This window comes from Grampus griseus (assembly GCF_964374135.1).
Source record: "Grampus griseus genome assembly, chromosome: 19".
Lineage (NCBI taxonomy): Eukaryota > Metazoa > Chordata > Mammalia > Artiodactyla > Delphinidae > Grampus > Grampus griseus.
The window spans coordinates 15,837,818-15,864,661 of record NC_139013.1 but is presented as its reverse complement, the minus strand read 5'-3'; the positions used below and the strand labels follow the sequence as shown (position 1 = coordinate 15,864,661).

Genomic DNA, 26,844 nt, shown 5'->3' with positions numbered 1-26,844 from the left:
TGAACGCTTCTTCCCTTCCTCTATTCTGTTGCCAGGAACATAGATGTGATGGCTGGAGTTCCAGGTTGCATATTTGACCACGAGGACGAAGGCCACCTAGGACTGGAAGAGCAGAGCCCTAGAGAGCTCCGAAGTATTCCTGGAGCTGCCAAGCACAGTCCTCGACTACATACCTTCAGGCTGCTTTTATGTGACAGAGAAATATAATTCTATCTTATTTACACCACTATTAATTACCTAGGGTTGTTACATTATGTGCAATGGAATCCAGTCCAAACTGATTGAAGTTTCAGCATATATCAACTTTCCAGAAAACTAAAATTGCGGTCTTCAGTTTTTGATGACTTTTTCTGATGACATTTAAAATTCCATTTTCAAAATGGAATTAGAATAATTTAGGAGGCAAAGGAGAGCAGCAATATCACAAAAGCAGCCATTTATTTGGCATTATTCTTCCCTTTTGTTCTTCTCCATCCATCATCTGTTTTCCTTCCAACATTTATGATGGTCAATGTCCGTCTCTAAGGGGTAGAAGCTGGAATAGTGGATATCTCGGGGGTGGGAGGGTTGCTAACTGAGGTGGGCATGAGGGAACTTACAAAGGTGCTGAAAATGGTCTCTATCTTCATCCAGTCAAGTGGTCACACAAGTGTATATATATGTTAAAAGTCATCAGCTTACCCCCAAGATTGGTACTCTTTATTGTGTATATGTTTCCCTTCAATCAAAACAATTTCTAAAAACCCTCCCTAAAATTCCACACCTTTTTATGGCCATGATAGATACTATAGCCTTAGAAGTATTCTTCCTCTCCATATTTGCTATTCCAGATTTATATAATTTTGGTACTCTCTCCTTCTTCCTAACCCAATTTTGTCAGATTGGGAAAGTGCTCAGTTAATAATCATCTTCCCAGATGCCCTTGTAGCCAGGAGTCGTCATGAGATACAGTGCTAGCCAATGAGAACTAGGCAGAAATTGGCTGGGTAGGGCTTCTAGAAAAGCTATAATTTTCCTGATTCAAAAAGGAGTAGATTGGGTGATAACGACGTGCGGGTTCATTAACTGTAACAGATGTACCACTCTGGTGGGGAATGTCAACAATGGGGGAAACTATGCGTGTGTGGGGTGTGGGGTTTATCTCTGTACCTTCTGCTCAATTTCGCTGTGAACCTAAAACTACTGTACAAAATAAAGTCTATTTTAAAAAAAGTTTTAAAAGGAATAGATCTGGCTCTCATGTGTCTTTTGCTCTCTGTCCCGTCCCCCGCCTTGTTTTCCTGCTCAGAATATAGATGCTTCTTAAGATTATGAAGCAGAAAGCCAAAATCTAGGGATGGCAGAACAGAAAAGCTAGAAGGAGCGTGTGTTTTTGAGGGCTGCTCCTGGGCAGCTGCACCAGCCTTGGGTTCCCTATTTCCTTCGTGTGACATGAGAAAAAGAAAGCTCTACGTGTTTAAGTCTCTGTCATTTGGCATTCTGGGCACATTTGACAGTCCCCAACTAAGATACAAGCTTTTTAGCTTTATGCACGGTGGCAAAGACTTCTTGAGACAGAAGGGGACTCTCAGGTGCTAATTCACTGTGGCTTCGGGTCGTGGTATCACAAGGGCCCAAGGCAAAAAAAAAAAAAAAAAAAAAGGAGGACCCTGAAGACACCTGCTAAACTAAGAAGACTTCATTTGCATGGTCCCCTCCTCCCTTCTCTTGATAAGTATTCACTGCTCACTATGGGACCTGAATTCTTCTAACGATGGAAGGAGCTGGCAGAGATCTTGGTTCATCTAAACTTTTCTGAGAGCCAGTAGTAAAGTATTATATCAACTACTTCACTGTTTCTCAATCTATTTTCAACCAACTCCCACTTCTGATCAACACAAACTGTACTTTCTATAAACTGCATTAAGAAAACCAGGGCTTTCCCCTCTCCTGGGAAATGCCACATGTCTTACCATTTCCCCTGCCTGCCCCCAAGGGTTCCTGCTACTCTCCCCACCCTTCTTGAGAATCAGCAGTCTAACTTAAGTTTCCTAAGATACTGCAAACTGCAGTTACCCTGGTAAACTCCAGTGATGCCACAACTACTAGCGGAAGATGACTTGCATATGTGACAGAAGCAGGTTAAGGGAGGAAAGCAGAAGGAAGGTCGGGCTGAGAAGAGGAACACAGAGCATTCGGTTTTCCCTGAGTTGGCTCAGCTTTTGCAGGATCAGCCAGCACCTGACTGCAAGCACTTCCAGCTTTACTAAGAGAATCTGTCCCACTTCTACTTCCAAAGACTCTCCCGCCTCTCCTTTTTGACTCAGGGTCAACACTGAAAGGCAATCCTAGGTGACAGCCAGAGGCCTTCTGCTCTTTTCCAAGGGTAGCGTGAGCCCATGAAAGCTACCCAGTGGTCTGGGCTGGAAGCTGTGGGTAGCCAAGGGGACGGGAAGTGGGGGACTTTTTAATCCAATTCTTGCTCTGAAGGTCAGCTCTGCAGGGACAGCAGTGGAGAAGAGGGATCAGGCAGGAAAGAAAAGGTCAAACAACCTCTTCAAGATGCCAGGAATAAAGGGACAGCCTTCTCCCAAGTTCTTATTTCTATTTCACAATTTATATCCAGGACCTTTTAAATATTCTTGCTCATAAATGCTAAACGACACAGCAAACTTAGTAGAGAGCAACAGTAAACGGTGTCTCCCCTCTCTTCCCTGTGTATCCAAAATATTTAGAGACAGGGAGGGACAAATGTAAGATCACAGCATCTGGGATCTGAGGTTACAGCAGGAATGAGAACATCTGAAAGGCTGAGAGATGCCTGTGGATCCTAGGAAACTAGGGATGAAAGTCATTCCTTCGTGGTTTCAGGGAAAGAGCGAGGGCCACCGGCAGGAAGGCTGGAGACCGTGCAGACATTCCTTGTGGGACGCAGATGACATGACCTTACACCCTTGCCTGTGTCCTTGTGTCCTCCTGTGTGGGATTTACAGGACTCCTGGGGGATGCCAGGGAAATTGGTTCTAACCTGGACCCTCCCAGTACAGTGTGGAGTACAGCGCAGTGGTGACCACTGTGGACCCCAGGGCCAGACTGCCTGGGTCCCAAGTTTAGAATTCAGCTCTTCTATTTACCAGCTGTGTGACTTCAGGCAAATTACTTAACCTCTTTATATCTCAGTTTTCTCATCTGTAAAATGGGGATGAGTAAGCCCACCTCACAGAAGCGTTGAAAGATTAAATGAGTTCGTCTTTGCAAAACTCTTAGTGCAGTGCCTGGTACATAGTATCATTTGAATGGGCAATAAATGTTGGCTGGTTTCCTATGTTTGCTGTAACAGATTGTCACAAACTGGGTGGCTTAACAGAAGTGCATTCTCTCACAGTTCTGGAGGCTAAAAGTCCAAAATGAGTATCACTGGGCTGAGGAAAACACATTCTCTGCCCCCTCCAGCTCCTGGGGGCTGCTGACATTCCTTGGCTTATGGCCACATTGCTCCAATCTCTACCTCTGTGATCACACTGCCTTCTCCTCTTCTGTCTGAAATCTCCTTGTGCCTCCTTCTTATAAGAACATTTGTGATGTTTAAGGCCCACCCAGGTAATCTAGGATAATCTCTCTATCGTAATACTCTTTTTTGTTTGTTTGTTTGTTTGTTTTTTGTGGTACCAGGGCCTCTCACTGTTGTGGCCTCTCCCGTGCGGAGCACAAGGCTCCGGATGTGCAGGCTCAGCGGCCATGGTTCACGGGCCCAGCCGCTCCGGGGCATGTGGGATCTTCCCGGACCGGGGCATGAACCCGTGTCCCCTACATCGGCAGGCGGACTCTCAACCACTGTGCCACCAGGGAAGCCCTATCATAATTCTCTTAATCACACCTGTAAAATCCTTTTTTTAAAATTCTTTGCCATGTAATGTAACATTCACAGGTTCCGGGGATTAGGATGTGGTTATCTCTTGGAGGGACCATTATTCCACCACCACAGCTGGTATAATATTATTGGCCAAGAGTCCGGTCTGATAACGGTAAGCAGGTGGACAGAGAGTGAAGGAGGGAGGGGTCTCTGCAGAGGAAGGTTGGGGTATGGTTACCAGCAGTGCATTGCAAAAACCCATGATGCCCACTACAGAGGTCAACAGAGACAGGGTCTGAAGGGTACTCCTAAGATGCTAGTACTGACCTGTTCCTTATTTCTCTTCTTCAGTACTGCACCTGCACTGGAGATGGCTGCGGAGGTGGAGGACACCACTATTGGGATGACAGAGAAAGCCTGGACAAGTGGTGGCTAAAACAAGAGAATGCAAGTGGGGAAGGGCATAAACTGTCACCTTCATACAATCATAAGGCCACTCCAGGGGCTCAAAAAGCCTAACACGCACATGCAAGTAGGCTGAACTGCACTGGCTTAAGGGAGCAACAAAATCTAAAGTCCATTTGGATGTACTGGTCTAGAATCATCTTCCCTCTAATTCCCCAGGAGAGTTCCATTCTCTCTGGCATTCTGAAGTCCTTCATTTACTGTTATTTATTTAAAGTTATGTACCCCAAATCGCAACGGATCCTCTCTATTTCCACTGCTACATTCTCCTGAATCCATGCCGTCATCAACCGTCCCTAGATGACTGCAGTGAACGTCTATTTGATCGCTCCGCTTCCAACTTCATTCCCCTGAAGACCATTCTTCACACAGAGCTGGCGTGAGCTTCTCAACTCTCAAGCCGTCCCTCTCCTCTTACGGCCCGTAAGTGACTTCACGCAGCTTATGAATGGAACCCCAGCTCCTTTCTGTCATCAGGAAGGCCCTGCGTGGTCTCACCCTGGCCCACCACGCTCCAATCACACTGGCATTTCTGTTCCCCCCACGTGCAAAGGTGCTTCCTGCCTGGCACTCGTTGTTTCCTCCACCCAGACCACCCTTCTTCCGGGACCTGACACAGTCCCTTCACCAAATTCAGCTCAACCTCTCAGATGTCAGTTCAGCTCAGCAGTACCTCTCTGACCCCCGGCACACCACCGCCACTCTCCCTGTCATCACTCTGCTTCATTTCCTTCATAATGTCTGTCCCTGTGCAATCACTCCTCTGTTCCTATTTGCTTGTTATTACTTATCTCCCTCCACTAGAATGTATCTTTGTTTCCTCAGATGTGTGTTTCAAAAGTCAGAGAGGGAGAAATAGCGAGAAAAGAACAAGGGTGGCTAGGAGGTTGGGCCCAGCTCTCCCGAATCCCTGCCGCTTTCCGAAGCTAGACGGCATTCCTGTGCCCTAAGCCCCTTCTACCAGGTGGCTCGCTCTCTATGAAGCTGTCCAGCAGGCTTGGGTGGAGGGACCACTTCTACTTTTGCATCCGTTACGTGTGAAGCACTGGCTTGTATGCTTTCTACACGCTATCTCAGGGACTCCTCACAGAAGTCTTGGGATGTAAGTATTCCCATCCTCACTTGACTGAGAAAGAAACTAAAGTTCAGAAAATTGATCTGCCTCAAGGTCACAAGGGAGGGATTTGTATTTGAGCCCACATCTGCATGACTCTGAATCCCACGCTATTTCCACCTCAACAAGACATAGGCTAGGAGAAAGCAATCTGTTTCGACCGGGAGGGCAAAAGACATCTGTTGGGGGCAGAGGGCAGGAAACTATACAGAAAGAGGAAAATTGAAGAATAAAAGGAAGCATAAAACCTCTTTTCTGAGATTGAGTAGAATTACAGAAGAAATCACCTAGAAAAGAGAAGAAGATGAGATCATCTGACTTGGGAAATGGGGGAAAAAATGTTTGGGATTGAAAAAAAAATTCAGAAACTAAGGACGGAAAATCTGAGTTTGGAAATCAGAGTGGGGATCTCTTGGTGTGGGGCGGTGGGGAGAACAAAGACGCTGGAACCCTTTCCACTGGGTTCGAGAGAAGACAGCGCTCAATTACTGATCTTCTCCTCTCTGGTCACGTGACTAGCGCTGGTATAAAAGCTTTCTACCGGCCAGGTTCCTTACAATTTTTTCCTGTGTGAAATGGGCGGTCGCGGCGGCTAAAGCTTTGTTCCTCTTTTCCACAAGCTTTCAGACTTTCCTTCAGGACTAATCCCAAGAAGCCCTCTCTCCGGAAACAAAGGCAAGACAAGGCAGCTGGCTTAGTACCTGCGCCCTGGGAAGCGATGCCGGGGATGGGAACTGGAGGGAAACGGGTTGGGGCTGGGGGACAGGGGTGGGGCTGGCGCTGGATGCAATCTGTCGGAAACTGAATGCAAGGATCACATCCAGAAATGGGAGCCGGTGGGGGGGCAAGGAATCGCGGGCCAGGCCCTAAGACGGGAGAGAGGACGGAGGGCCCGGACCGTGTGTGGGTAGTGAGCGCTACGAACCAGACAGAAACGGTTACCTCATCAAGAAGAGTTCCTCTGTTTATGGTCGAAACACCCAGCTCCTGAGCCAGTCACTGCCCATGTGCTTTTCTGAATATCCTCTCAAGTCTTTGGAGGAAAAGCCCCAGAGGACAGCGCTGGCTCACCCTTCCTCCCCGAGCCCCCTCCCTACTTCCCCTTTTCAGTATAGTCCTTTTCAGTATAGTCCCAGAATTGGACAGGGGAGGGAAAGGTGGAGGAGAATTTGTGTTCTGCAAAAAGGAGAAGGAAAAGAGGTAGGGAGATGGATTGGGGGCTGGGCACCTGCATCCTGGGCGTGTGGCAGGGTCCTGAGGAGGAAGGAGCACGGGTCGCGGGGCCTGGGTTTTCACAGCCCGAGCTCTCCTGAGAGACATTGTCCAGCTCCCTCCTTGCTGTAGTGAGGTTTGCCTTTTCTCTCTGCAGGTCTCTGGCTGAGGAAAGGCCTTAAGGAAAGCTGGAAACTGATTAACACTAACTTCCTGTATCTGTGACAAGAGAAGGAGAAAGGCTAGGAAAACCGGAGGGGGAATTCCCTTGGGAAGCCAAGGGTTGGCCTCCCCCAGAGACACACGATGGCAAACATAATAGCTACTGCTTAATATCCGGCCCCAGGCAAAGTCAACAATTGCTCTGAGCAGTTCGGGCAGGTGGTGTGTGCAGTGGTGGGAGCAGAAAGCCCTGGCCTGGGAAAGGGAGAGTGCCTGGGAGGATGTCCACAGACTGAGCGTGACCAGGGTCTGCAGGCTGTGAGGTGGTCCTCCTGACCCTGCCCTTTTTCATCCTCTTCCAGAACAGTCATGCCCAGCTTGAAAAGCTCCTTGATCCTCACAGCCTACATCATCATCTTCCTCACTGGTCTCCCTGCCAACCTCCTGGCACTGCGGGCCTTTGTGGGGCGCGTCCGCCAGCCGCACCCCGCGCCCATCCACATCCTTCTGCTCAGCCTGACGCTGGCGGACCTCCTGCTGCTTCTGCTGCTGCCTTTCAGGATGGTAGAGGCCGCGTCTGACTTCGTCTGGTACCTGCCTGAGCTAGTCTGTGCTGTCACGGGTTTTGGCTTCTACAGTAGCATCTACTGCAGCGTGTGGCTCCTGGCGGCCATCAGCATCGAGCGCTATCTGGGAGTGGCTTTCCCCGTGCGGTACAAGCTGTCCCGCCGGCCTCTGTATGGAGTGATTGCTGCTCTGATCTCCTGGATCCTGTCCTTTGGTCATTGCACCATAGTGATCATCACTCAGTACCTCAACTCAGGCCAGAGGCTCACGAACGGGAGTAGCATAATGTGCTACGAGAACTTCACGGCAGAGCAGCTGGAGGTGGTGATTCCCGTGCGGCTGGAGCTGTTCCTCGTCCTCTTCCTCATCCCCATGGCGGTCACCATCTTCTGCTACTGGCGCTTTGTGTGGGTCATGCTCACCCAGCCCCACGTGGGGGCCCAGAGGCGGCGCCGAGCCGTGGGGCTGGCTGTGGTGACCCTCCTTAATTTCCTGGTGTGCTTTGGGCCATATAACGTATCCCACCTGGTGGGGTTCCACACGAATGTGAGCCCCCCGTGGCGGGCAGAAGCCGTGGTACTGAGTTCCCTCAATGCCAGTCTGGACCCCTTGCTTTTCTATTTCTCTTCTTCAGCCGTGCGCAGAGCCTTTGGGAAAGGGTTGCAGGCGCTGCGGCATCGGGGCTCCTCCCTGCTGGGACGCAGAGGCAAAGAGACAGCAGAAGTGGCGAATGTGGACAGGGGTGTGAGTCAAACAGAGGGAGCGCCGAGTTCTGACTACACCACAGACTAAGGATGTCCCTGGACCTTCGGAGGCACTCTGGGTTTTGTATGAATTGAGCAGGCTGGGAGAGGGAGAACACGGGTTCCTGGCCCGGATTCAGGAATCCTCAGCCCCAAACCACGACGGGGACTGTAAAAAAAATCTCTCTCACCAGCTCTGTATCCTTTCCTGACTGAATTTTCCTTCCCAAAGGAGCACAGCTCCAGGACGAAAGAAGAAACAGTTGGGCATAGCAGCACTAACAGACCAGAGTTTCCGAAGCAATGTAGAGAAATCAAATGCCGATTGTCCGTGTGAGGTGGCTGGTAGCTGAAGCAGAGAGCCCTAAAACAACCTTGCCACCAGCTTTGAAACAACACCTACACACTGGTCTAGTTGTTGGTGCTAGAATGAAGCCACTGGGAAAGAGATGGGAGAGAAATTCTAAATGAGGTCAAAGAAGATGCAGGAAGGTTCTGAACCAAGGGGATTAGGAGGGAGGACTGGGGCTTAGAGCTATAATGACCTAGGTGTGGGCAATATCCATCTGACCTGCTGCTCTTTAAGAATGATCCAATCGTCTCCATGTGTGTACCTGTCTCCCCCAATAAACTGGGAGCCACCTGAGGTCTGGGTCTTGTCTTCTCCCTCCATGGCGCAGGTCAGAACCCAGCTTGGCAACCATCAGTTAGAGCTCAACACTGATGAGCACAGGAAAAAACCTGGTCTGGCCGATTGAAAATAAAGATTAGGGATTTCCCTGGCAGTCCAGTGGTTAAGACTCTGTGCTTCCGCTGCAGGGGGCGTGGGTTCCATCCCTGGCTGGGGAACTAAGATCTTGCATGCTGCGTGGCATGACCAAAAAAAAAAAAAAAAAGAATTAAAATAAAGTTTATAAAACTCTGAAGAGAGCGTCCACAATTTTTGTAACATTTTTGCAAGCACAAGGAGAGCAAAAATAGGATGGAGAACTAGACTCAGCAGTGAAGGGGGAGGATGGTGCATCTGAAACCACAGAAATATGTTAAAGGTGCAATAAGAGTGGAGGGATGGATTCCTGTTTAGCTTGATGAATAGAGAGATTGGACTCAGAAAGAGGATTGAGGCGAGTCCCAGCTCAAAGTTATTGGTGTATCACAGAGGCTTAAAACATGTTATCCTCCAGCTTAGAAACCTGCAGAGTTTTCCTTTCATCAGAAATTTTCCTCTCAGGAACTCATATCTTATCATCCCATTGCCTGCTCTTTATCCTCTCTCCCTTCCCAATTCTACCTGCCTAAGAGTTCTCCGCAAGAAGAACCCCTAGACTGTGCTCTCCAACACCTAATGGTTTGCAGCAGAGGCTATACATCAGAATAACACGTAGAGGTATAAAAATAATACAGAGAGCCACCTCAGATCTACTGACTTGGAATCTCTGGGGGTGGGGCTGCAGCAGATGAGATTTAAAAAGCTTCCCAGGTGATTATGAAGGGCAGCTCAGGTCAGGAACCACTGGCCTAGCTCAGGGGCCCAAGAAATTATCCTTCAGAGACCTTTTCCTGCATCTAAGTCCCCCTCACCTCAACCCCGTACTGCCTCATTCTCAGATTCTTTGCTTTCTCCCCTCTTATGAAACCCTACTCAACATTCACTTTCTTCGGAAAGAATTTCCTTATTACTCCCACTGAACGGGGAGCTCATTTTCTGTGTTTCTTCCTCAACACAACACCAGACTGGTGTCATAAGAGCTCTGATTTCAGTGTTGATTCCGCTTACCAGTGGGATGACCTTGAGCAAGTCGCAACCTCCAAGCCACAGTTTCCAAAGCATCATGATGAGGATACCGTATGCCTCTCAGGGTTATTCTGAGGAGTCAAATGAGACTGCATAGATAAAACTGCTGAGAAACTATACAGTGTTACTTAGCTCTAAGATACCAACCTGTGTGAAACAAAGGTGTTCTCCCACTTAAACGAGACATGGCAAGTAGAATATTTAAAATGACGCAAATAATATATAGTCAACTATATAGGATGGTTTGACAGTAACGTGTCAGAAAAATATCTGGGATTTTCAGCTGACTGTAGGCTTCCTATGAATATGTGATATATTACACCTTCCAAAAAAAAAAAAAAAGAGCTGATTTGATTTGGGGTGGCATTAAAAGAAACTGAGTCTAAACAAGTTGATGACACAACCACTCCACTGAGATCTAATCAGGAACACACTGAGTACTAAGCAGCACATTTTTAAAAAGGAAATTAACCCAAGGAACCAAGCCCAGAAAAGTGAACCAAAATGCTTTGGAGATTTAAAACATAATAATAATAATAATACACAGTAAATGCCAGGCACTGTTCTACAGAAGGAGCCTGAGACAATTAAGAGAACTTTCCAAGGTCGGTAGTGAGAAGAAATTTGAATCCAGGTCTTCCAGACTCTGAAGGGCCTGCTTTTTTCACCAACATATGAGAAACAAGTAAGAGAATGCTGAATATGTGGCTGGACCAAGATTAGGTTCATTTTATAGAAGATGTATTCTCTGCAGCCCCACAAAGAACAAGATCACGGGCAAAAGATGCAGGGAGTTACATCTTCAACAGTCAGGGGAATCACTTAACCAAGGTAATCACTCCCCAGTCTCCAGGAATTTTGAAGTAGAAGACACTCATCTTAGAACATAGAGGAAACTCACACATCTGATAAGGGCTGAAGCAGTCACCTACCAGACTCCTTCCAACTCAGAGATTCCCAGGGTTTTAGGGACACGGCCGCTCTTGCTAAAAAGTGCAAGAAAATTTCTGGACCTGGTCTGAGACTTTCAGGGTGAAGTTTTAGCTACTCACTAACAAGTATTTGATCTCCATCAAGTCATTTGATACATAGCCCATCTCTTTACTGGGAAATTAGTAATTCATTTGTTCACCAAATATGTACTGATTTTTATCTAATTATATATTTACTATAAGCCAGATAGTTTTCTAGGGGCTGGGGATGCAGAGCATATGAGAGAAAGGTACCTGCCCTCCTGGGGCTTCCATTCTAGTGGGAAAAAAATAGTTAATAAGCAAGTAAACAAGCAACAAGAATTTTGAAGAATTTCAGAATGTGGCAAATGGTTTTTACAAATGGACCAAAATAGGGATGTGGGAGAAAGTATAATGAGGGACTGAGAGGGTTTAGAAGATTCTCCGGAGTCACTGGTCGTCAGCTGAGACCTGAGCAATGAGAAGGAGTTGCCATTGACTATTTCACTTCCCCTTTCTGGAAAAGATGCTGTTGTGTCCCTTCCTCAGAAATTCTCAACTGACCACATAGCCCATGCGAAGAGCATTCTAGAAACAGTAACCACAGGTGCAAAAGCCCTAAGGAGGCAGAAAACCTTAGCATCTCAGAGGCAGAGAGATGCTGCCCCCATCTCAGTGTGGGGACAGAGCAGTGGTCTGCAAACTCAGGCATCTAGTAGAACCACAGGGGGCGGTTGCTGAAGCATAGATTACAGTCTTCCCTCCCCACGGTTTCAGAATCAGTAGGTCTGGGACAGGGCCCAAGAGTTTGTATTTCTAACAGTCTCAGGTGAAGTTGATGCTGGGATATTGTGAAATGGGGAGAGAGTGAAAGAGGAAGTCAAGGAAGTCAGGGGGGACCAGACGACGCTAAGTGTTTTAGGCCCCAGATAGAAGTATGAGTTTATTGCCAGAGCTTTTGAAGCTATTCAAGGATTTTAAGCAAGACAGTGAAATCATCTGATTTCCGTTTTAAGATGATCCCTCTGGTATCTGTGCTTACCACTGGAGATGGCTGTCAGGATCAAGTAGATAATATATACAACAGAGTTAAGAACCGCAAAGTATTCTAGCAAACACGGAGGGCTGTCATCAGGCTGGGAGCTCCCCGAAAGTGGGACTGTTTCCTCTTTCATTAGAATTGGCCGTCCAGGAACCAAGGAGGAGAAGGCCTTTGATAAACAGAGGTCCCCAGTGTATGCTGGTTCTTCGGATGAGGGTGCAGGGGGCGGGGGTTGGAGGGTAGCAAAGGCCCTGATTTGCAGTACTTGCCAATTTCTGTGGCACACGCACTCCTTCCAGGGCCAGTTTCTACCAACGTGAAGACACTTGAACGTGGGTCTGGCAAGCGATGCTAACAATCAGCTCTTGCAAGCCAGCTCCAGCACGTCACCGGAGGCACCGCTCAGCACACACGCTCAGGTGGCGGACGGGCCCCATCCTGCTTGAGAAAACGTTCTCTCTCCCTGGCTACGCATCGCACGAGGCTCTGGCGCGGGGCTCTCAACACGATAAACACTAGCTAAATGTGGCTGACTGGGCCTGATCCAGGAGCATCCGGGGGGCTGCTTAGATTGCGGGGCTCCTCTGAATCCCCTGCGGGGTGACAGATGGGTAAACAGAAATATGAGTGCCTGGTTAATGAATAACACAGACAGCGGCCTACAGCCGCTACCGGGAAACAGGGGTAGAGGGAGCTGCCTGAGACTGACCTGGGGGCCCGACCAGCAGGAAAGGGGAAACTGGCATTGACTATTTCACTTCCCCTTTTTGGAAAAGGCGCTGTTGTGTCCCTTCCTCAGAAATTCTCAACTGACCACGTGGGGATCGCTGCAGTCAGAGAAAGCAGGCATGGGTGGGCCCGGAGACAGTCTAAAGGTAACTACACGGCCAAGGTTGCAACGCCACTCCCTTTAACTCACCTGCCCCTTACCTTCAGGTTTCTGTTAGTTCTCTCTCTCTCTCTCTCTTTTCAGCTTTCTCTACCTGCTGTGGTTAAATACTTTTGCCCCGTTTTTTTCCTTTTCATTATTTTTCTCTAGTCACCGGAAACGAGGACATTTCTCATCTACAAGTTGCGCATTCAACCAGGAAATTGGGACAGAGGTCTCTAAGCCCTCAGACGCAGTAGTCCAGTAACCTACTTGGCAAAGTTTCCAATGTCTGATAAGAGAGAGGATGTGAAGGGGTGGGGAACCAAGGCAGGCGGGGGTCAGCTGTCCACCAGCAGCTCACCCAAGGAGGGGCGAGCCTCAGCTCTATCCTAACCTCAGGCTCCCTCTCCCCAAACGTTGTCCCCTGCTGTCTGTCAGCCTAACTGCAATCAGCCTCTAGGAAACAGTGTTAGGAAAGTAAACATACTGCTCCCAAATCCAGATGTTTTCAATAAAAAGCCCACACTCACGTACAGCAGGCTCGAGTTTCTAAAGTGCCACGTCAGACATCACGTCATCATACGTGGGCATTCATTCATCCACAAAGGTATACGGAGGCCTACGACGCATCAGGCCCTGTCCTAGGTGCTAAAGACGTGGCAGTGAACAAGGACAAGGCCCCTGCTCTCATGCAGCTCACATTCCAGTGGGAGAGGAAGACAGGGAGTCAATAAACAGACACTCTGAGAAGACGCTAAGGACTGTGAAGACCGTAAGACAGAGTCGCGGCAGGGGATGACTTTGAGGAATGAATGAGTGGCTTGGGAAGGCCACTGGAAGGTGCCCTTTGAGCTGAGGCCAGAATGACAAGAAGGAATCGCGCAAGCCAAGAACTGGGGGGGAAAATGTTCCGAGCAAAAGGTTCAAGGCAAGTGCAAGGCTTGAACGAGATGAATTTGCACAGGGACCGGAAAGGCCAGGGTGACTGGGCCTGAGTGATGGCTGGAAGATAGGCGAGCATCAGATAATAGGGGCATCTTGAGGTTTCCGATAGGAAACACAGCACATTATCTTCTCCCTGCTTAACAACACGGAAAACTGAGGCTCAGAGCTGTCAAGTGACATGGGCCAACCCTCACCAATGCGGTCTTCTGACCCCTGGTGCGGACCCCAGACTCCCTCTCAAAACTAGACAGACGGGCACGCTCGCTCTCTCAATCGGTTACCTCACTGCAGAAGAGAAAGGAGGGAAGGAAACATGATTCATGTGGTGTGCAGTAGTTTGGTACAGGACGCTGGGGAGGGAGGTGGAGACTGGCAGCTGAGACTCCGAGGAAAGAAAGGAAGCAGAGGTGGAACAAGACACCTGAGTACCCAGGGCAGAGACCAGCACGGGAAGCCAGGTTCTTGGGAACGAGTGGTGGCTGGCGAGAGGCAGGATGCCTGGGCTCTGAGACAGCCTGGGTGGGAGGCCGCGGCAGTAACCAGGAGCCATCCCATGCCGCCTGCAACAGAAATGGCGGTGTGAGGACAGAGTTGTGGAACCCTGGGGAATCTTCAAAAGTCTCTAGTCTGAAGATTCTCAACTGCACTGAGATCTGGCTTCACTGAGGAGCTTTTAAAAATGCCAGTGCATTTGGGCACTTTATTTTGTTACAGCTCCCAGGTGTTGGGGAGCTTAGAGGGCTGAGAATCACCATATCTAGACCTTCTCCTCCACTGGACTAACCACAAGGGTTTCCAGGAGGCAGCAGTCACAGTAACTGGGACTGAATCCTGGCTTACACTGTGCAACTCAACTTCTCTGTGCTTTAGTTTTCTGACTAAAAAAAAAAAAAAAGGGCTAACGCATCTTCATGCTATCATGAGGATTAAGTGAGTTTAATAGTATACATACAAAACACTTAGAACGGTATCTCACACCCTATAGATATTTATACGTGGCAGTATTTTAAAAATGTAATTCTAGTTTTCTGCATAGAGGCCTCCAATTGCTGCTCATGCATGGCTCTCAGAATAAAACTCAAGGTGTCCCCATGGCCAGCAAGGCCCTGCCTGATCTGACACTTGTCCATCTGCCAAAGCTCATCTCCCCCAACTCCTGCCCGGCACCTCATCCTTCTCACTTTATTCTTCCTTTGCGCTTTCAACAACTTGCTAAGATCTTGCCCTCTGATCCTTTGTACTTACCGCCCCCTTTTCTTGGACCCTTTTCCTCTAGATTCTCACATGGCTGAGTCCTCATCTTTCAGGCTGCCTGTGACTTAAATTTCATTTGCTCATGGGACTTTCTCCTCAGCCCAGTCCAAAACTGCCTCCCTCTGATAAACTCACTCACATTATCCTGAGTTACTGACTTTACTGCATTTATCACTGTCTGATATCATCTATTTTTTGGTCTTCCTTGTTATTTTTATAAAAGGTATACATGCACACTGTGTAATGAGTCAGATAGTTTGCTGGGAAAAAGAGCATCGCTCACCCTCTTGCCCCACCACAAACATTTACCCCTTCCTGGAGACAACGGCTTTCACCTTTTTTCAACTGAATATTTATCCCTCGTGTCTGTAAGGAACTTACTTATTTTACTATACTCTCTCATTTTTCAATATAAGGTTTTATCTGTGAACTTACCCCAATGTCAGAGGTGGATTTGGCTCTCCCCAATACATAAACACACATGCACCCTTCCCACTCTGTATATTCATAATATACTTACATCATAATTGTGTTAGAATAATACTCAATGTTTACATTACTGTGACTATGTAAATAATGGAGCTCTATAGTAAACTATGATTACTTTTATACCCTGCACAACTTTCCCTCCACCCCAGAATTCGTAGTTGCCTTATTTTTCATATCCTCAGTTTTTTACATACTTGTCATTGATTTCACCCGAACTCTTTGCCAATTGTCTTATCTCCTCTCAAGACCTTCAGAGTTATTAGTAGGAGACAGATTCATCTTCTTGAAGAGATCTCTCCAAGAACTTTCTGACCTGTTCCAGTCTTGACTGGTGGTGGTTTATGCCAGGTGTACAGCTGACCCCTGGACGTTTTTAAATTGAGACGTCTTTTGCTTCTCTGCTCTTGTTTCTCTCCCCTTGTTTATGTCCTCTAACAGCTTCTCTAGAAAGTAATAAATGTTTTGAGACTCTGCATGTCAGAAAATGTCTTCATTCTACCTTCATGCTTCACTGATATGGGTTACGTGTGGAATTCTAGATGGGAAATCATTTTCCTTCAGAATATTCAAGACTCTGCCATATTGCCATCTAGCACCCAGTCTTGTTGAAAGTACCCAAGACATTCTGATTCCTGATTCCTTGTTTATGCTCTGTCTTTTTCTTAGTGGAAACTTGTAGGGTCCTTTACCTTTCTCACAAGTATTCTAAAATTTCATCCATTGCACTAGGCACTGGGACTCTTTCAATTTGCAAGATAGTACCCTTCAGTTTGGGGATATTCTCTTAAAACATTTTGTGATTATCTCCTTGCCTTCATTTTCTCTCTTTTCTCTTTCTAGAACTCCTATTATTTGGGGGACATGGGACCTCCTAGCCTGACCCACTAATTTTTCCTTCTCTACCATATTCCATCATTTCATCTTTTTGCTCTACTTCCTGTGAGATTTCCTCAAGTTTATCTTCCAGCCCTTCTGTTTAATTTTTCCTTTTTGCTATCACCTTTCATATCCACATACTCTCTTTTATTCTTGACTTTGTTTCATGGTTATAATATCCGCTCTTATCTCTTTAAGGAATTTTCATCTCCCTGTTCCAAGTTACTTTTTTAGGTACTGGCTTCTACTTTTTTTTTTTTTTGACTGCAGTGGGTCTCTGCCATGGGGCACAGGTTCCTCGCCGCCGTGCATGGGCTTTTCTCTAGTTGTGGTGCGTAGGCTTAGTTGCCCTGCAGCATGTGGGATCTTACTTCCCCCACCAGCGATCAAACCTGCGTCCCCTGCATTGGAAGGTGGATTCCTAACCACTGGACCATCAGGAAAGTCCCCTGGCCTCTGTTCTTTAGGTCAGAAGTTGTCATCAGACATCTGCGAATCCTTGATTGTCTGCTCATCTTGAAAAGAAGGAAGGAGAATAATACTTTTTTGAGATATATGCAAAGTATATAAAAATAATATGACATGGTGTCTAGGGTTTGCTTTAAAGTCAGAAAAGGGAAAAAGAGGAATGAAAATATGGCAAAATCTCCATAAATGTTGAATCTGGGTGATGGTTAAGATTCTATTGTACTATTCCATCCGCTTTTTTTTTTTTTTTTTTTCCTTTTGCGGCACGCGGGCCTCTCACTGTTGTGGCCTCTCCCGCACAGGCTCCGGACGCGCAGGCTCAGCGGCCATAGCTCACGGGCCCAGCCGCTCCGCGGCACATGGGATCCTCCCGGACCGGGGCACGAACCCGCGTCCGCTGCATCGGCAGGCGGACTCTCAACCACTGCACCACCAGGGAAGCCCTCCATCTGCTTGTTATCATATTTGAAAATGTTCACATAAAAATATGGTTGTTGGCAGAATTAAGTTCCTTGAGGGCTTCTGAACTGAGGGCCTCAGTTCCTTGCTGGCTATGGGCTGGAGGCCTCTCTCAGTTCCTTACCGTGTGGGCCTCTCTGCGGGGCAGCTGGCTTCCACCAGAGCAAGAAAGCAAGAGACGACAAGAAGGAAGGCAGTCTTTAAAAACCTAATCTTCAAAGTGATCTTCCATCACTTTTTCACAGCCCATTTTTTTTTTTTGGCCGCATATTGCCCCTTGCAGGATCTTAGTTCCCTGACCAGGGATCAAACTCAGGTCCATGGCAGTGAAAGCGCCAAGTCTTAGCCACTGGACCACTAGGGAATTCCCACTCAGCCCATTTTGAAAGGGGGAGTGAATTATACAAGTGGGTGAATACAAGGAGGTGGGATCGCTGGGGCTGTCTTGGAGGCTGCCTTCCATAGGTATTAAATAAGGAATGGAAGCTGTGAGCCCATGAGTTAGGCTTCAGCTGGGTCATTTAGTTGGGGAACCTCCCATGTCAGTGCTTAGGGGTCTTCCTCTTGAGCTGACCAAAGTTCCCAGAAAAGATTCTTCTCATCTCCTGCCTGGAGGGTGAAAGTTGGACTGCCAGAAATTTAGGAGCCGCATGGAAAAGACAGCTGGAAGGTCTCAACATGTAGCATTCCTTTAATCTCTGATGTACATTACATTGCTCCCTCTTCCTAGTGTGTCTGGTGTCCCACATTCCAAAAACCCTCTGTGTTCTCCGCTCCAGAGAATAAAACTCCAGTCTTTTCCTGGATGAGGAGCAGTTGCCTTGCATCAGGAAGCTGGGGAAGAGATCTGGGGGTTCTTTCCAAATAAACTTTCAACCACTCTCCCTTATGTTAGCTTGCACTTCACCCCCGTTTCCAGAGGTACCTCTTGCCACCAGTTCGTGAGCTCTCTGTGGGCCCTGCAGTAGAAACTGGGTTGAGTCTTGGTTTTTCCTACAACTGGCTTGAGATTCAACTCTCATAGGTCTGCCAAGTCAGTTACCAGTTACCACTCACTCATGGGCTTCCAAAATTTTGGTGGCATCGTATCCTCTTTCCTTCTCCCCGTCCTTATGGGCCTAGTGCCTCTCAGAAAGATCTCTTTACTGTCATTATGGTACGATTTCAGAAGGGACCCAAAGGAGACACGGGTATTCAATCTACCATCGTTAGCCTCAAGTATTTCTTCTTTATTATTGTTATTTGTTTGTTTACTTGTTTATTGACTGTCTTCCCCTCTTGAATGTGGGTTCCAGGATAACCTGTCTTTTTTGTTCACCTGTGCGTCCCCAGCACGCAGAACCATCCATGACACAGGCAGGTGTTCAACAAATGACTGAACCAATCTGCTGGAGCAGGAAGCTTGCTCCGCACTCTCAACGAGTGGATAGCAGACCCAGGTCTCTTGACTTTCCATCTTACGCTCTTCCTGCCACAGCGTGGGTGGGATGTGGGTGATTTTGTGGACTGATGATACCTAACAGGTTATAAGATGCTTCACATGTTACAAAGTGGTTTCAGACTCTTATCTCATTTGATCCTGACAACAGCCCATGGGCCAGATAGGAAACAAATTATTCTTGGCCCTAATACAGTTATGACCCTTGCCAAGACCTGTCCTGCGCCAAAGAAATCACCAACCTTGTTCCTGACCTTTCATCCCATGCCACTGTCATTTGTCTGACCCCTCCCATGACTTCCTCTGCAAATAAGACTTTAAAGGTTTTTCACCTCTCGAGGAAATGGTCCTCAAGAATCCAAGACAAGCTCTCTCACAAAGAGGAAAACTGGTACAGACGTGGGTAAGTAATCCAAGGACCTTTGAGCAAAGAGGATGAAAGAGGATGTCTGAGTTTTGTGACACGGTTGGAGCAGAAAAAGAAGAAAAGTAGGACTGTTTGAATTAATAGAGCATAGAGAAGAGATTGGTACTAGGAGGGAGCTTAGATCATTGAAGAAGAGGGAATAAGTCCCAGAACGAAAGAGCAGTACGTGTACGGTGGGAGAGAGCTGGGACGAAAATAACCATCTACCAAAACCAGTAGACGCTCTCCAAAAAAGGACGGCAGTGGCAGGGGCATGGGGGGAAGATGAAAATAAAAAAACATATTACAATCATAAAGCCAGTTACAAAATACTCAAGACAGCAGGTTCTATAAAACGATGACATCAGTATATTGGGATCTAAGACTAGCTTGGTCTCTAGACCGTCTGAAGTCTGCCTGAGGTGCCCCAAGGAAAAGTGAAAGTAGGGGCCGTGACCCCCTCGCAGAAGACAAGGTTCAACTTCAGAAGCCACAGCAAGTTGCAAGGGTACAGACCACAGGGGTGAAAGGCTGTGAGGGCCCCACACTCTCCTTGCGCTACTTGATGTCCTCCCTTGGACTCTGCCTGCCACCTCCTGGGTAGACAAGGTTACTACCTGCCTCCGAATCCTGGGAGGCCCGGACACCGCAGAGGCTGTGGCCTCTGTTACTCACATGCAGCCAGGAATCTCTCAGAAGCAGACACTTAGGGATGAGGAGATGACAAGGGGTCCAACTCCTTAACCCTGCATCGAATCTTGATGAGTCGTGGTGTGGAAAGAGGCTCAAGACATCTTAGCTACAAAAACAGACGCAAGATCAACCGTGTGGCGATACATGGTGACTAGACCTGTGGTGGTGATCACTTTGTAGTGCATACAGATGTCAAATTATAATAGTATACACCTGAAGTTTGTGTACCAATTTTGCCTCAATTAAAAAAAGGGAAATTAAAACTTCTAAAGTGAGGAAAGGAAGGAAGGAAGGAAGGAAGGAAGGAAGAAAGAAAGAAAGAAAGAAAGGGAGGAAGGAAGGAAGAAAGAAAGGAAGGAAGGAAGGAAGGAAGGAAGGAAGGAAGGAAGGATTGCAAAAGAGCATTAAAAAGCTAGGAATTAAAACTTTCTAAAGTGTAAAAAAAACAGGAAAGAAAAAAGAGTTGCATAAAAGCATACAGTAAACAGTATGATCCATTATGTATATAATAGTAGCAGCTAAGTGTCCGAGACCTTCATACACGCAGTCATAGTGCTAATCCCTGTGCACACACTATTCCTTACCAAACCACAACGTCGGTACTGCCATGGCCTTTCTTTTTACAAAAAGGGAACCTGAATCTTAGATTGACTGTTAATCACTTGCCCAATATCTCATGGCAATTAAAGTGGCAGCAGTAGGACTAGAACCTGGGTCTGTGTTACTCTGGAGGCTGAGCTCTCAGCCATCGTTTTATTGTGCCTCCAGAAGAAGAGGGGAACGTGCATGCACACAGGTGTGTATGTGTGGCGGGGGGGTGGAGAGAGAGAGAGAGAGAAATTGGGAAAGGCTATGCAGCAGCCAACAGTGGTTACTTACGGAGTTAGGGGAAGGAGAGGTAGGTCAGCTCTCACCTGCTACTTTACATAATTCTGTACTGTTTGCATTTTCCCAGTGAGCACATATTTTTCATAATAAAAATATAAAGGCTTAGGGCTTCTCTGGTGGCGCAGCGGTTAAGGATCCGCCTGTCAGTGCAGGGGACATGGGTTCGAGCCCTGGTCTGGGAAGATCCCACATGCCGTGGAGCAACTAAGCCCGTGCACCACAACTACTGAGCCTGCACTCTAGAGCCCGTGAGCCACAACTACTGAGCCCGCATGCCACAACTACTGAAGCCTGCACGGCTAGAGCCCATGCTCCGCAACAAGAGAAGCCACCTCAATGAGAAGCCCGCGCACCACAATGAAGAGTAGCCGCCGCTTGCCGCAACTAGAGAAAGCCTGCACGCAACAATGAAGACCCAATGCAGCCAAAAATAAATAAATAAATAAAAATAAAGTTCCCTTTAAAATATATATATATATATACTTATTTTACCAATAAAGATGTTTTTTTAAAAAAGGCTTATTTTAAGTAATAATTCTGCCCCCAAACACACACAGAAGAAAAGTCAAATTACTCTAGCACTTAGGCCCTGTTTACTGAGCAATTACTATGTACTATGCCCAGTGCTAAGCATTTCATATTCAGGACTCACTGAATCCTCACAACTGGATCTGAAGGGAGGATATTGCTGTTAATCCCCTTTACAGAAGAAGAACCTAAGGCTCAGAGATATGAATTGACCTTGCCAAGGTCACATAACAATGCAGGGACTCAACTGAGGTCCGACTGGTTTCAAAGCCCTTGCTTTTAACTGCTGCAGTGTGCTAATTTTACAGGAATGATCACGATGATAATAACAGCAGTTTAAGTGCTTACCGTGTGCCAGACCTGTGCTTTCCGTGCATGATCTCATCAAACCTCCATGGCAACCCCCATTTTACAGATGAGAAAACTGAGACTCAGCAGAGAGTAAGTCACTTATCTGCCCTGGGTCCCCCAGCAGAACTAGAATCCAAATCACCATTCATGGCACTGGCATCCACCCAGTTGCTTAAACCAAAAACTCAGTAGTTATCCTTGACTCCTTCCTCTCTCTCTCTCCTTTTCCTCTCCATGTCTAATGCATTGGGTCCAGTTGGTTCCAGCTTCCAAAATACATACTCATTTCTCACTAACGAGCTGCAGTACCAGTGGAAGGCACTGCCATCTCTCATCTGAGCCACATTGGAGGACTCCTCACAGATCGCCATGCTTCCATTCCTGCCTCTTGGCCCCTACGCCCTCCACTCAGTACGCTGTAGTCAAAGTGATCTTTTTTCAAATCTCTTGCTAAATATCCTCTCATGCAGCCTTTCTCAGGGTCTTGGGAGAGAACTAAGCCCTGCAGAGAATGGTATGAGTGACTGTTTACTCAATTTTCCAAAGGATGATACTGGCTAGTACCATTCTCTTGCTAATACAATAGGGGATGACCTAATTCATGACATGCAATGGATGCCTTAGAGTGTTAGGGCTTCATTCTCTGCAAGAACTGGGTGGACATGGCTACAAAAGTTCCCTGTCACACTTCAAATATCAATGACCACAGCCTACTGGGCCCTTATGAGCAGCCTGCCACCACACCTCCACCTCTGCAGGCTCATTTCCTACTAACTTTTTCCTGAGCACAAGAGCTCTTTTCCGTTCCTCAATTATAGAAGCTTCATTCTTACTTCAAGGCTTTTACAGAGTCTCTTCCCTGTGCCTGGAACCCCTGCCCCCAAGCCTTTTAGGACCAGCTACTTTGTTAGTCATCCATGTCTCAGCTCAAATGTTACCAGCTCATAGAGACCTCCCTGATACCTTAATTAAAGAGACACTGCCAGTTCTTGCTGTTCCACTGCCCGTTTTGTTTCGTTTTCAGAGAGTATTTATCATGATCTGAAAGTGCCTTGTTCTGTGTTCACTTACCTATTGTGTGTCTCCCCAGTTAGAGCTGAGCGCCACAGGGCAGTTCAAATTTTTTCATGGCTGCATCCTCAATAAACAGCAAAAAAACTTTTCACGTGGAAGCAACCTGTAAAAAATGCATTTAGAGAATTTATCAGATATTTATTATGTGTCAATCACTGGGCTAAGAGCTTTGCATTGTATCCTTCTATCAACCCTGGCACTCTCCAGTGGAAATACAATGTAAGCCATTTTTAATTTTTTAATAGCTACATTATAAGAAGTAAAAAGAAACATAAAATTAACGTTAATATATTTTATTTAACCCAACACGTTCAAAGTATATTATCTCAACATGTAATCAATTTTAAAAGATGGAAATAAGTTTGGGGCTCAAGGGGAGGAGGACTTATTCCTGGGCAGGGAGCTGGACAGGGCTTCTCTCAGGTCAGGAGAGACCTTGGGAGGTTTCTCTGCGGTATATTGAGAAATGAATCAAAGCCAAGGTAAAACGTGTTACAAATATCGTGCCATGTCGCAAAGGTTTACACTGAATGAATTATACAAAAATATATCCAGGGCAATATCATGGTGCAGACGATTTGATTGATAAGAAATAACAAGGTGGCCTGGTAAAGGGATACAATTTTTTTTTTTTTTTGGCCACACCACGTGGCGTGTGGAATTATATTAGTTCCCCGACCCGGCCCTCAGCAATGAGAACGCGGAGTCCAAACCACTGGACTGCCAGGGAGTTGCCAGGACACAGTTTTTAAGTTGTATGGTGAATGAGACCTTGGTGTCTCAATCCAGCCAGCCTGCCTCTGTAACTCTGAATAATCTGATTTGGAGATAATTTAGGGAGTCAAAATTAGTTTTCTGGTTCCTGCTTCCTTAGGGGAGGAGCCCCAGAGGTTCTGTTGGGAATTAGTGAGGAGGGCTATCGTGGCCATAAGCCGTAAGGGGGATCTGTGATCATCAGAAGTCTTGAGGGACCTTTTCATCAGGTCACCAATGCTAGATGGACGTTGATTCCTGATGCTACGCTGAGAATGAGTGATGAGGGTGCTGTATGTAGGGAGTGAGGTTTGTCATGGTGGGGGAGGGTTTCTGGTTGAGATGATCACAGTGACCCCGTGAGGACACATTGTATCAGGAATGCAGAGAATCACATGAGAGGCACTGGGGAATTTTAAGATAGGGCTCCTCGCCTGTAGGAGGGGGAGTGAAAGAACGGTATTTGATGTGCATGTAAGCTTAGGCATGGACGAGGGGATTGGTCCTTCATTCAATTCACAAGTGTTTATTGAGTGCCTACTGTGTGCCAGGCACTGTGTGCTAGGGATACAGTGGGCAGCAAAAGAGTTCCTATCTTCATAGCACTGATCTTCTTCTAGATTAGCTCTATCTAAAATACAGAATGTGAGCCGTATATGTAATTTAAAAGTTTCCAATAGCCAGATTTTGATAAAAGTAAGAAAAGACCAGTGACGTAAATTTTAATATCTTTTCTGTAACCCAATATATCCAAAATGTTATTCCAACATGTAATATAAAAATACTCGTGAGATACGTATACTGTTTTTTGTACATGTTTTACAGTTGCCCCATATCTCAATTAGGACGAGTCCCGTTTCAACTGCTCCATGGCCACATGTGGACAGTGGATAGCTGCACTGGAGGGTGCAGCTCTTGAGGACCCTAAAGATAACAAGTTAGTAGAGATGTTTCTGGTAGCGATAAATGCTATAACAAGAAATCAAGCAGAATTAGAGGATCACGAGGGCAGGTGATTCTTTAGGTAGTGTGGTCAGATTGCAAAGGTCTCACAGAGGAGCTGTCATCTCAAGAGAACTGAATGAAGTGAGGCAGCAAGGGCAGTGAGGAATGAGTCATGTAGGGAGGGGGCAAGCTGGGCCTGTTGGAGGAGCCCCAGAGAGGCTGGGTGCCTGGACCAGAGTGAGCAGGGAAGTCGGGGAGATAGGAGAAGAGGCCCATCGTAAAGTTGGTAGGGTTTATTCTGAAAGTAACGGGAAATCATCGGAGCGTCAAGAGTGGAAAGACGGCATGATCTGATTTAACGTAAAAGAAGGAGCTTTCAGGGCTCCTGGGAGGTGACTGTGTATCCACGGGTGATGGAGGGTCTGGTGGGACAGCAGTTGTGAAAGAGGTCAGCTGCAGTAGGAGGCACTGAGGACCAGTACTCCAGTCCCCGGTCTGGGAGACTCAGGTTCATATGAGGAATGGGAGGGGCCTGTTAGTGGGAGAGGACTGGGGGCTTTTTGTTTGTTTGGGTTGTCGTTGGCTTTAGAGAGGAGCACCCAGGAATTCTGCTGTAGGTTTTTCTGTTGGGCGTTGGGAAATGCAGTGGGAGGTCTTAATAGCATGATAGTTGTCAAGGGTGCCACGTTGTGTTCACTTCTCAGAAGCATCTGAGGACATTTCCTCTGTCGAAGTTCTTGGGCTGCCTCCACAGTGCCAGTGTCGTGGGCGTTTGTAACGAAGCAAACCAGGCTCTCAGGACCCACTGTACTTAGGAGGTGGCGTGAGGAGTGCGGTGTCAGCCACAGAACCCCTTCATGGCTGAAGGGCTTTGGGCAGGTTGAAATTAAGGTGTCTTTATTGTTGTTGCTTTAAAATATTTTAACATGAAATATTTCAAACATACATAAAAATAGGGGAAACCACATTCACAAAGCCTGGCGTACATATCCCTCAGCTTTATCCATCTTAACATTTTGACCTATTTGCTTCAGACTTGTTTTAAAAACTAAAACGTTATAGATAGAGCTGAAGCCTGATTGTACCTTTCTTGAACCTATTTTCTTCCATTCCCAGAGGGAACACAATCCTCAAGTTAGTGAAAATCCTTCCCACTGGTATTTACACTTTTACGGCAGGTAGATGTACCCATAAACACATAGCATCGCTTTGCATGTTTTTAGGCTTCGTATTAATGGTTTCACACTGCAGGTACTATTTTGCAACTTGCATTTTTCAATTAACATTTTTTAACCTCAGCCTGGTTGATACACGTAACTCTATCTCATTTTCACTGCTGGATATCTACCATTCCACCAGATGGACATACCACATTTTATTTATCCATTCTCTTGTTGATGGACATACAGGTGGTTTCCACCATTGAGCTATTGCAAGCATTGCTGCTGTGGGAATCCGGGTACCTGCCTCTTTGCATATTTTGCAAGTTTCCAGTGTATCCCTTGGATGGCGCTTGCTGGGGTGCACGTAGGCACAACTCTGTACTTCAGTCCTGGTTTTATCATTCAGAAATTTGACGAGAAACTTCATTGACAGAAAGTTAAACCGAGCCATGATTTGCCCCTTTGAGTTTTATTTTCCTTTGTATAAGACAGACTTGATTATAGTACTGACTTCATAAAGTTGTAAGAATTAAATAAGATCACAAATGTAAAGTACTAACACAATATCTTACACATGGTAGGCGCTCTTTTTGTGTGTTATGGACAGGAAATTAGAATTATTAAAAGCTCTAAGGCTTTGGAGTCTAACAGAACCTGGGTTCAAAACCTGGCTCAGCTGCTTCCTCTCCGGATGCCCTTGGGAAAGTCACTTCACCTGTCTGAGCTTCAGTTTCCTCATCTGTTAGGAGAGAGCAAATGCATGCAGTTGTGAATATTAGCTCTCTCAGTGTGAATCTATCTGGGTCATGATCTGACTGGAGTTACAGAGAGTACTAATAACAGCTACCCTTTGTTAATATGAATGTTAGGTTAACATTTATTGAGTGTTTCTTAACTCCTATAAAGTATTGATATTATTCCCACTTTACAGATGATAAAACTGAGGCCCCAACAGCGTGGTCACCCAGAGGTCACATAGCTAGTAAAGTGGTAGGAACAGAATCTGAAACCAGATCTGACTGATTTGAAAACTTGTGTTCTAACCACCAGGCTATAATGCCTTAAATGCCTTCAGCAGCTGCCCATCATTCTCAGCAGTGATGTCCAAACTTTTTTATGAAATGGAAGCATTTTGTCCAGCAAAATCTTATATAGAACCCCAGTTTATAAAGCAAATGAATGTTGTACAACTCCAGTTAAAGTGGGGGTAATGTCCTAGGTCCATGCGGGCTTAGTTCTGGCTCTGTTTAGGCTGTGTGAGCCTAAGCAAAGTACTTCATCTCTCTGAGATTCGGTTTCTTCACTTGTGAGATGGGGATATTGGTGCCAATCTAATAGCGTTGTTATGTGGACCAACT

General features: G+C 46.5%; 1 protein-coding gene across 2 annotated transcripts; it reads left to right on the top strand.

Annotated features, from left to right (window-relative positions):
* The first annotated feature begins 5,992 nt into the window (after positions 1–5,992).
* Positions 5,993–9,009, top strand: FFAR2 (free fatty acid receptor 2). Of its 2 annotated transcripts, none has more exons than XM_082677051.1 (2): positions 5,993–6,086; positions 7,148–9,009. In XM_082677051.1, exon 2 carries the CDS (start codon positions 7,155–7,157, stop codon positions 8,142–8,144), a length of 990 nt encoding a protein of 329 aa, XP_082533177.1. In that variant the 5' UTR covers positions 5,993–6,086; positions 7,148–7,154; the 3' UTR covers positions 8,145–9,009. The 2 variants fall into 2 exon arrangements, with proteins under 2 accessions (XP_082533177.1, XP_082533178.1); XM_082677052.1 differs by lacking the exon at positions 5,993–6,086 and adding an exon at positions 6,457–6,611.
* The last annotated feature ends 17,835 nt before the right edge of the window (positions 9,010–26,844 follow it).